This window comes from Poecilia formosa, unplaced genomic scaffold (assembly GCF_000485575.1).
Source record: "Poecilia formosa unplaced genomic scaffold, Poecilia_formosa-5.1.2 Scaffold644, whole genome shotgun sequence".
Taxonomy (NCBI): Eukaryota; Metazoa; Chordata; class Actinopteri; order Cyprinodontiformes; family Poeciliidae; genus Poecilia; species Poecilia formosa.
Genome location: NW_006800583.1, coordinates 231293 through 242987, shown reverse-complemented (window position 1 = coordinate 242987; position 11695 = coordinate 231293). Strand labels below are relative to the sequence as shown.

The 11695-nt window shown below is 39.4% G+C and overlaps 1 protein-coding gene and 1 long non-coding RNA gene across 2 annotated transcripts in view; both read left to right on the top strand.

Annotated features, from left to right (window-relative positions):
- Window positions 1-1463: 1463 nt before the first annotated feature.
- On the top strand, window positions 1464-2964 carry LOC103130527 (uncharacterized). The gene is made up of 2 exons (XR_475225.2): window positions 1464-1641; window positions 2106-2964. It is a non-coding gene; the product is annotated as an uncharacterized LOC103130527 (long non-coding RNA).
- Window positions 2965-8465: 5501 nt separating this feature from the next.
- Window positions 8466-11695, top strand: part of LOC103130533 (polymeric immunoglobulin receptor-like) — an 11519-nt gene continuing 8289 nt past the window's right edge. Inside the window, exons 1-6 of the mRNA XM_016665993.1 lie at window positions 8466-8487; window positions 9134-9403; window positions 9770-10093; window positions 10175-10234; window positions 10940-11035; window positions 11311-11348. Coding sequence (XP_016521479.1) covers window positions 8466-8487; window positions 9134-9403; window positions 9770-10093; window positions 10175-10234; window positions 10940-11035; window positions 11311-11348 — 810 coding nt within the window. The remainder of the gene's footprint in view (window positions 8488-9133; window positions 9404-9769; window positions 10094-10174; window positions 10235-10939; window positions 11036-11310; window positions 11349-11695) is intronic.

Here is an 11695-nt window from a genome sequence, read left to right as displayed (position 1 = left end):
GTCAGTATTGACTCAGAATCAATACAGTTTTGATTTGGGTCGAAACGATACATGACGCCTCATCTACCCACCATTACTGATTAATCTATTCAGGTGGTGCAGCAGAGGCACATCTAGAAGTTGCAGGACAGCGGCCCTTCAGGACTGGAGTTTGACGCCCTAGATGCTCTAGATGCTTTGTAATACTTTGGATTTGTTTTAAATGATGTTGATTGTTCTTTTATCTTTGTTGTTTTTCTATTTCAAAACTGAAAATTTGTTGATCTAAATTGTGATTTTAATAATTTATCACAATAAATAAGTATTTGTTCCACAGGTTTGGAGATGAGAGGCTATGGCAGCCAACTAAGGTGATTTATTCTAATATTAAAAATTGGATCAAAATGTTGCATCTGGCTTATGCAGGCTGAGTTTGTCTGATGTTTTGTTATTATTCTTTCTAGACTGTCGCCCGTAAGCAGAGCCCCTCTGGAGACTTGATTTATGAGAACATTGAATCTCCCAGCAACAACCAGAAGGAGAACTGATCAGATACACGTGGAGCTAAAACAAATATTTTGTGAGAAAAAATAATAATAATTTTGTCCCTCATTTCACAAAGAGAAACTCAGATGTTACATATATAGAGTGAAATATTTCCTTTATTTCTTGTCATTTTGATTATTCGGACTTGCAGAATTAAAACATAAAATTTATTTTCTCAGATGAATAAAAATAATATTTTATCAGAGTTCTGGAAGTCCAGGCTGCTCTGATTGAACCTTCAGCTCATCTGCATCGTTGGTTCTGGTGTCTCTCATCTTCCTCTGATCAATACTCCATACATCCTCTGTGGGTTATTGATCAGCGCAGCTACCTGCTGTTTCCATGGTAACCTGAGCAGCTTTTGGTGCCATGTGACTCCAGGTTCAGTCCAGTCCTGGTGAAACTTCCTCAGATTTTTTATGAATTTTGTTTGATAATCAGCAGCCCTTAAATACATGTTTTGTATTTAATTGCTCTGTGCTGCGTAGATATCTTGATGCTCTTTTGCGGTTATATGTTTCAGTCTGGTCATTTTTCTCTATAACTTTTTTTGTTATAGAGAAATAAGAAAATTCTCTAGTATTTGCTGTGAAACTGCTAAACAAGGTCATGGTTTCAGCTAATAAGTTTTGTGAATCTGCTGGGGTTTTTTCCTACAGTGATTTTGTAGTCCAGGTTCAGTTAGTAGACAAACTGTTTGGTTGGAGTGTGTAATCACCCCACCTTTACATCAGAGCCTCTACAACAGGGGAGTCAAACTCCAGTCCTCAAGGGCCGCTGTCCTGCAACTTTTAGATGTGCCTCTGCTGCACCACACCTGAAAAGAATAATTAGGTCATTAGCAAGGCTCAGGAGAACCGATCTACACAGGAAAGAGGTAATTAAGCCATTTCATTCCACTGTTTTTTACCTGTGGCACATCTAAACACTGCAGGACAGCAGAGGACTGGAGTTTGACACCCCTGCTCTACAAGGTGTCCGGTTAAATTTTGTTTTTCTCAGGAATGTTCTCATATCAGTGGGGAAGTCTGTTTGTACAGAGCACTGAAGGATGAGAGCTTCAGGAACCTCTGCTGGTATCGACAGGGATTTTCAAAAGACTGCATCTGATTGAAGGTCAGTTCCTTCTGCCTACAGAAACGAGGGACGCAGCAAAGCACTAGTAACGCTAAAATGACAGCAAAGCTTATTTTAGACATGAATGTTGTGGTGATGGCAACATCCTGGCCGTTGGTTTGATAGTAGCATTGAGTCTTCTGCTTCTGTTAGTGCTGTATGCTAGCTGTTAGCTTCCTCCTGTAGGATAAAACTGTACTGCATGTTTTGGATATAATTATTTGGTTTTTGTTTCTGTTTTTGTCTTGCAGACCCATGATCCAAATCATGTGTTCTGCAAAAGTGACATGATTCATAGTCATACTACAATTACGTCATTAATACTGTGTTGGCATTAATATTTAAAAAGGTGTCTGAAATGCCTGGACACTGTAGCTGAACTACGCTGCATATTGTAGATAGTAGGTATGAATGGAGAGGATGTAAATACAGTAATTACACCATTGTGATGTGTGGTTCTGCAGGTTGGTCGTCTTCATTCTCTGGGTCAGACTCTGGCGCCAACATGATGGATGGACAAGTCTTCTGTTGTTGACAGCTTTAATAAACTTTAGAAATTAAAGTTTCTCTGCCGGTCGATAATCATGTCACTGTTATCAAACCAGGAAAACGGCTGAACAGGATGGAGTGGACCACTGTGCGTCCTGTAAGGGCTGGGGCGTCAAATGTCTCAATCACATTAAAAAAGACGCAGCAAAACAAGTTTCTGTAAAACGCCTCAGGACTGGTAAACGAGGGCCAAGAATTCAGACCAACACATTGAAGTTTACTTTATGTAGACCATAAGTGAATGATGGCTGATGTTTTCTACGCTGAGCCTCGGGTGGATGGAAGCAGCCATGATGAGCCGCTGTGCTATAACTGAGCTTCAGCTCTGCTGCTGCCATGTTTATCCTCACTGATCAGCAGGAAACCTGAAGCTGAGACAACGATCAGAAACACAAGAACACAAACAGAATCTGCAGCTCTGCTCCTACAAACACTAAAGGCCTGCAAACGCTTCACCTCAGGTTTAATTTGGTTGTTTGAAAGGCTCAGCCCTGCAGACTGCTGTTACAACATGCAACCTGGGCTTTCATCAGAGGGACTGCAAATGGATTCAGTGCAAAATGAAAAAATAACAGCAAAATACCAGCCACTGTGGGAAGAGAAAATAAAAACTTCAGATTGCATTAAGGAGTAAGAAACCAAACTGTATTCGTATAAAACTTTTCACACACAACATGCATACATCAAACAGCCTAAAACTAGTTAAGCCAATCTGAGTCAATCAGCTGCATTATAAAAATAAATCAACAGAATCAAGGCAGCGCAAAGTTCAAGTTTATTTCCGTAGCACATTTAGAAACACCTGCAACACTGACCAAAGTGTTGCACAGAAGCACAAAAAGGAATATCAACCTTCAAAAAATCAAAACCATCACCTTTCCTGAAATAATGGCCAAAATCACTTTTAGCCCATTTATCAAGTCCAGACGACCCAAAGTACTTCACACTACGGCTACTCATAGTAGCCACAGCTGCCCAGTGGCTGCCATGCCACTGTCAGACTGCTAGTCGGTGTTAGCATCTACCTCGTTAGCCTCGTTTGCTCTTATTGCCTATTGGTTTCCTGGATGTTCATCTCGTTCTCCGTTCAGCTGAAAGTAAAGCCTAAAATATAATATATTCGTAATTTATTCATGATGAAAGTTGATATTATTGAGGTTAAAGCATGAAAAATATGCCTTGTTACATCATCTAGTGGCCCATGTGTCCGGACTGAGAGCCACCATATTGTTGTCCCAAACATGTCGCATTGAGATCGGTGAGCATATTCTGTGCCTTTCATTTGGGTTTTGGTTCTGTTTATCACATTGTTGTTGAATAACAGCCTTTATCTTAACTACTTAATTATTCAAATGTAAACTTTTACTGATTTTGGGTAAAATGTAATGTTTAATATTGTGTTTGAAAAATTATTTTACAATTTACAAAAAGTGAACTGAGGTAAAAGAGAATTGTTTTATTGGAAATTGGAGCAATTTGATAAATTGATGTCAGATATGGTGTCTATAGCAACATGATTTAAGGATTAAGGCTAGAACAGCTTAATAAAATTCTATATTTCTGCTGGTCCGGTCTGTTGACAGGTCAGGGTTTTATGCTGGATTGTTCCTGAGGTGGATTCCTCCTGGGAATTCGACGGCGAGCCTTCCCACCTGGACTGGAACTGGATTCCTTCGTTTCCATTTGGAGTCCTGCTGCACCCTGCGGTGTTCACAACAATGCATGTCAAAAACTGTCGCTTCAGGTTCTACTGTGTGCACTTTGGATGCGTTCACACCAAACGCGTTTTGAGCGTCAGGCGCGTCTGGTTTACCTTCAACGTCTATGTGGTTTGTCGGACGCGTTGGACACGCTCAACACTCCAAACGGTTCAAATCATGCCGCTCGAAATGCGCCGCAACGGCCCTCGATGCGCCTCCACATGGGCTTTGAATGTAAACCAGACGCGCCTGACGCTCAAAACGAGTTTGTGTGACGCACAATTAGTTGTGAAGCATTTTGCTCACGATGATGTCACCGCGACTTTTATCTTGTTGTAGTCGATCTTAAAAGAAATTGTTCAACCGCGTGTGTGTGTGTGTGTGTGTGTGTGTGTGTGTGTGTGTGTGTGTGTGTGTGATAATAATGGTAAATGTATGACTGAAAAATGGTTTATTTTTGGCTAAATAAACTAAAAATATTGCTGTTTGTTTACTGGTTAACTTTAAGCTCCTCAGCACTGGAAGAAGCCTCCTGGGCAGGATGGGATCTTCAGACATCAGACGGCTGAGGAACAGAACCAAAACATTCGGTTCCTGTGAGAGAACTGGTCCGATCTGCTGGAGATGGATGGATAATATTTCATAACAGGTTTTAAAAGTTCTATGAAATATTTTAGTCACTAAAACAAAAGATGTTGTTGACTGTGTAAAGACATGAAGACACAAAACTGCAGCTAAAGCTTGAGAGGAGGAGTGAAGGGTAAAGTTTAAAGCAGGAACTGGGAGGAGATAAGAAGACCATTTAGATTTTACTACGTCTGAGGAAGAACCTCCTTCAGCTGGAGAAGTAGAGGTCCGAGAGACGAAGCAGGAAACCATCAGAGATTCAACATGAAGACCAGTCGCATCTTTTTCTGCTTCATTGTAGTCTGTGAGTACTTTATTTTTATTTTGTTTAATTGAATGGAGAAACTGAAGTAGTGGTCGGTTTCTCACAGCAGAACGGTTCTGGTTCAGATCCGCCTCACAACCTTCAACCCCTAAAGATGGGCACCAATGTTCCTATGTTGGTAAAAATCTAGAAAATAACCCATGCAAACATTCTCATGCAATAGAAATGGATTGAATTTTCAAATATTAATATTAAAGTTTAGCTGAATGTTGGTGACTCCTGAAATGGCAGCTTGGTTTCTAGGGAAAAAAATAATAAAACTTTGACCAATCAACATCAATCTTAATGTTTTTTTGACTGCTGTAAATTTCATCCTTGCTACTGAAAATGTAGGAAAGCTTCGGGTTGCTATGGTGATAACGTTGCCAGTGGCGACAGCAGCAGTCATGGGAAAGCTCAGACCAAATTCTCCGTCTTGAATCACAAAGCAGAGGGTTTTACAGACGGTCGGTAAGACACAGCTTCTGATTTTCAGTGTTTTATTCGTCTTTGCTGCCATGTTGACTTTTCTTGTGTTTAGTGTTTCTATTCATCAGCTGCTGTCATTTATTCCTTGATGATAATCGAGAACGGTTGAAGCTCACGTTCTTCTGGTTAGCATGATGCCGCTGTGATGTTTTCTGATGTGGGGTTTTATAAGAAGCTGAAGTCCTGTTCGCTGACTCAGATCTATAAATATTCATATCATTTTTTGTTCTTAGCAGATAAATTCAGTTGCTGCTTGGTGTTCTGGTTCTAGCAGAACCTGGATCAGTCCTGCTGATCTCTGGGTGAATTTTATGCGTGTAGCTGTGATCATGTCACCCGACATCAGAGTTTGGTCATCTTAGGTAAGCTGGCCTCTGCTGGGGCGTTGCATGGCGCGGTGGTTGGAGCGGCGCCTCGAAGGACCTCGACCCGCATTCAACTCCAGTTCTTGGTTCCTTTGTCTTTCCCTGCTTCTCCTGCATTACTTGCAAATAAAGGCCACAAAGCATCTTTTCAAAGGAAGAAAATGAAGGCCTCTAGTGTCATTGGAGATTCCCAAAAGTTCAGTTTGATCAAATGTAGCCTGATGTTTGGTCAGTAATCACTGCATTAGATTGGCCAGTTTTAAAATTTTCATTCTGATTCAAAGTTAGTTGTTGACAAAATAAATTATTAAATTCTGTATATTTTGCCAGTTATTGAACAATCCTTTTGCTTTTATCAAATTTAACCCTTCATGTTATTTTACAGCATGAATATTATGATATTATTGTGCAAATGAAATCATTTTCTGACTGTTTAAATGTTTATATTGAACTAGGAAAAGTTCAGATATTTATCTACATCTGTTGTTCCTAATCCAGCCTCTAGCGCCCTCTGGTGGACGTGTTGAACATAACAGCTCTCTGTAATTCACTGGTCTGGACCAGATTAGGTTCACACAGGATTTTAGGAGGTTCTAGTATTTAATTCAGCTGCATGTTGGAGGAACAACCTGCAGGTTTCAGATGAACTCTGTTCTTTCTGAGTTGATTTCAGGAAATTAGTCTTTTCTTTTCTTAATCCTCCTGATGTTGTACAGCCTGTAGGCTTGAAGAATGTAGAAAATGTGGTTAGATTGTAGTTTCTATCAGGAAGTTCTGATATTAACTGTTCTTTTTCTCTTTTAGCTCTGCAGGTTGGGAACAGTGGTTCTTTCAAGGAAATTAACCATTACTATCGGCTACCTGGAGAAGACCTCTCCATTACATGCTCTCTCTCACCTGGACCAAGGCGGATTTTCTGCAGAGAAAACTGTCAAGGAGAAAACGTTCTTATTAACACAACGTCTAATAAAGAAACAAGTGGAAGAAACAGCATTGAATATTCTGAAAGAGTTCATGACAAGTCTTATAATTTAACTGTGAGAGTTTCTAATGTGACCCACTCTGACTCTGGACTGTACAGATGTGGTCTGAGCGACTCTCCTTCTACATTCGTAAAATTCNCCATTTGGAGTCCTGCTGCACCCCGCGGTGTGGTGGGCCTGTGTCACTCACATCTTCACACACCGTTGGTTATGTGAGAGACTGACTGACATTTTTCTCTCTTAGTGTTTCATCCCAGGATTTTGGACAGTACCTTTTGGACCAGTTTTTATTTGGGACACTGTAACAAACTGCTGTGTAGGAGATTCTCCTCCTGTGAACGGTGTTGAGTCGAACCTGAACGGGAACTGATTGATCTGTTTTTCTATCACGATGTAGAAATCAGATCACCAGGGACTAGAACTTAGCCAAGTATTTCTGTTATTTCATGTATTTTATTGTGTGTAATTTTATTTTCATAATTGTGAGTCTTGTACAATTGTTTGTGATTTTTATGGTTTATGTCACTAAAGCCAGCTGGTGCTTTAAATTCATCCAAATGCCTTTGTGTGTCACTTAAACACTCCACTGTGCTCCGATAGCCGAACCTATTGGCCCATTTATCTAAAATATAATACTCTTCTCTGCTGTGTTACACAATATACAGCTAAAAGCAGGAGGGTTTAATCAATATTTGCCATGAATATAACTGATAAAACCTCCAATGGTGCGTTCACATCAATGCATGTCAAAAACTGCGTCTGTCGCTTCAGGTTCTACTGTGTGCACTTTTGATGCGTTCACACCAAACGCGTTTTGAGCGTCAGGCGAGTCTGGTTTACATTCACCGTCTATGTGGTTTGTTGGACGCGTTGGACACGCTCAACACTCCAAACGGTTCAAATCATGCCGCTCGAAATGCCTCCACATGGGCTTTGTGTAAACCAGACGCGCCTGACGCTCAAAACGAGTTTGTGTGATGCACAATTAGCTGTTGTGAAGCATTTTGCTCACTATGATGTCACCGCGACTAGTCGACGTCAACTCGACTTTTATCTTGTTGTAGTCGATCTTNTTCCAACTTTTCCTGACTTTGTTTTCTTTCTTCAGACTGAAGACGTCTCGGTTCTGGTCGTCTATGCAGAAGTAAAGTTCTCCAGCAGGAAGGCGGCGTCTCGCCCCAGAGCTTCCTGTGGAACCGTGACGGATGTTCTCTACGCTGATCCTCGGGTGGATGGAAGCAGCCATGATGAGTCGCTTTACTCCACCATAACTTAGCTTCAGCTCTGCAGCCGCCATGTTTATCCTCACAGATCAACAGGAAGTCTGAAGCAGAAGTAACGATCTGAAACCCAAAAACAGAAACAGAATCTGCAGATTCTACCAGCATGTTTCAGACGGAGCTGCTTCACCTTTGGTTGACCCTACAGACTGATTCAACCTGGGTTCACATCTGGGTGGAAATGGATCCAATGCTAAATGCTAAAATGCTTTTTCTTCTGCTAAAGAGTTCAGTGCTGGGATAATGAAAAAATGTGAAAAAAAAACAATTATTTATATAAAACCTTTCATGGCTCAAAAACCACAAATAGTTTTCCAGTACAAATATGGATAAATATAACATCATACAGCATGAAACTATTTAACTGCCAGTTTTAATAAATGTGTCTTCAGCTGCATCTTCAATGAATCAACAGACTCTAAAGATTGAGGCGTAAGAATTGACCGTTAGCAGCTCAGATGTGTAGATAGTTTATTAGTTTGTTAATTTACATATTTTAGATATGAAAATAAAACCAACCCCAGAATATGTCCCTGAGGAACTCCATAAGTAAATGGAGCTGAAGACACAGATTCTCCAAGGTTTACAGAGAAACTCCTGTCTGATAGATTAATTAAAATGAATTCATAACGTCCATGTAGACGATAGAAACAGATTAAAACTGGAATAACCTGCTGTCTCATTTCATGAGTTGGGAAAAAGTCAAAACTGTCTAATTTTCTTTCTAAACAGTTGAAAGTTCTCAATGTAAAATCAAGATGATAACAAATGTATTTTATGCAGAAGTATAAATAACTGCAGTTATTGTAGTGATATGTTACTAATGTAATATCATGAAAGATGTTTGTAATGTTGGGGAACACCTGGCATCATGTTACCTGGATGTTTTCTGTCTCTGACTTCATTTTAAGCTGATGGGAAAATCTGAAGCCGTCTGTCGATCTGACTGATTATAATTCACACATCTGGAGCAGATATGGAGACATTTTTAACTTTACACACAGAAAACATCACAGAGTGAACAGAGTCGATCAATAAATCGCTGTCTGGGATCTGATGGAGTTATGGAGGTTTGGCAGACTTACATGAATTAAAATGAGTTGATCTCACCCAGCATTAGGACTCATGCACTCACTACACAAAGCCTTTTATTCACTAGGTTAGAAAGTTACTCAAAGAGGATAAATTNGAGAAGACCTCTCCATTACATGCTCTCTCTCACCTGGACCAAGGCGGATTTTCTGCAGAGAAAACTGTCAAGGAGAAAACGTTCTTATTAACACAACGTCTAATAAAGAAACAAGTGGAAGAAACAGCATTGAATATTCTGAAAGAGTTCATGACAAGTCTTATAATTTAACTGTGAGAGTTTCTAATGTGACCCACTCTGACTCTGGACTGTACAGATGTGGTCTGAGCGACTCTCCTTCTACATTCGTAAAATTCAAAGCTGTTGTTGCAGAAGGTGAGTTTATGTTAAAGCTGCATTTTGTTCTAAAGAAGTAAAGGACGTTTCAGTCGCTCACAGAGCTGCTGATGTTCATCTTATACTGAAGTTGGTTGAATGAAAACATGAAACTAAACCTGTTGAGCTAAATTATCATGGATATAAACTACACAAAACTAAACTGGATTATTCTGAAATGATTGTTTGATTTTAGTTTTTAGCCAAATATTGTTGATGGGATGAAATGAAGAATCCAGTTTCTGCTGGTTTAACTCTTCCAGCCTCAGACTGGTTGAACTGGGCAGCTCCCAGTGTGAAACTGGGTTAAAGTGATCAGACTGCATCATGCTGAGATCAGAAAGTAACTGATGATTATTCTAACAGCTCTGCTGGATGGAAGCAAAGATCATCACCTCTATAAAGACGCTGGCAGCTCTCTGACAGTCGCCTGTTCCTTTGGTTCCTCTGGAAAAACCAAATATTTCTGCAGAGGAGGATGTGAAGAAGAAGAAAACATTCTTGTTTACACCGATGGAGTCAGAGCTCAGAGCGGCAGATACAGCATTGGTCATAGCAAACACAAATCTTCAGATGTTTTTTATGTGACCATTAAGAATCTGACCCAGTCTGACTCCGGACGATACAGATGCCTTTCGTATTTAAGCTCTGAAAAAAAATTATACGTGGATTTTAACATCGTCACAAATGGTGAGTTTTAAAAAACATATAGAAACACACAAATAAATACACCCTGTGGACACTCTTACACAATGCATGTTTATCCAACAGTCTCCTCTGAAACCACTGGTCCGTCACCTCTGGACCAGAATTACAGAGCAACATCTACAGGTACATCAGTTCAGTGTCAGTTAAAGACTTTTCCACCGCAGGTCGACTTTCAACACAACCAGGAGTTTACCCTCTTGAAGAAGTTTCATCTCTAATATACTGAATATAATACCATTTTATAGAAAATGATTGTGTTCATTCACACATTATCAGTTGTGACAGTGAGCAGAAAGTTTCTGGCATTTAACACAAAGAAGAAAGTTTGATGGTTTCATCCTGATGATGGTGTTTGGATGACTAATAAACGTTTTGTAACCTTTGTTAAAATTAGGGCAGATCACTGTTTTCTGGCCGATCTCTGTTTACCGATCTTTAAAAGCCTGACCTAACAATTCTGATTTTGGCCAATACCAATTTCTTTTGTCTGAAATGTTGCTAAATGTAGCAGGAAAGTTGCTGAGTTGGCAACAGTGGAGTGAATATTGTTAACTGTGAACGTGCCGTGATGATGGATGTGTCAGTGAACTCTCTCATGGCAGGGAAAAGAGGACAGTGGCAGATCACCGATCTGCTGATAATAGCTGCTAATGAATTGGTGCAACTCTAGTTATTATGTTTTTATGTTCAGATTTTATTTTATTTTTAGAGATAAAACTTTCTGAAGAAGATCAGGAGGTCTGAAATGAATTAACCCTGACATGTCCATAGTCAGTACCATGATCCGCCTGTAGGTGTCAGTAAAAACCAGCTTGTTAATCTCTGCAGATCTTCCTCTGATTGTGATTGTTGTGACTCTGGCCGTCATCGTCGTCCTGCTATCAGCTGCTCTGATTGTTTCCTACAGGAAGAGATCTCTGAGAGGTGAGAAAGCAGCTGACACACTTCTCCTCATGTTTACAGGTTTTCTTTAGGATTTGCAAAACATTAAAAATAAATAAAATTATAAATGAAGTGGTGAAACATGGCATCCTCTTTCTCTCTCATTAGTTTAAATGCTTTGTAATACTTTTGATTGGTTTTAAATGATGTTGATTGTTCTTATATCTTTGTTGTTTTTCTATTTCAAAAGTGAAAATTTGTTGATCTAAATTGTGATTTTAATAATTCATCACAATAAATAAGTATTTGCTCCACAGATCTGGAGATGAGAGGCTATGGCAGCCAACTAATGGAGGTGATTTATTCTAAAATTAAAAACTGGATCAAAATGTTGCATCTGGCTTATGCAGGCTGAGTTTGTCTGATGTTTTGTTATTATTCTTTCTAGACTGTCGCCTGTAAGCGGAGCCCCTCTGGAGACTTGATCTATGAGAACATTTAAACTCTCAGCAACAACCAGAAGTAAAAGAGCTAATATACAATCACATCTCAGAGAAATTAAATATTGTGAAAAAGATTTATATTTTTTATCTGTCATTTAAAAAGAGGATCTCATAATTATTCATAATACAAAGAGAGAGAAATATTTTTAAAAACAAATATTAAATAAAAATATTTTAAAAGAACTTAATTTGAACAAAT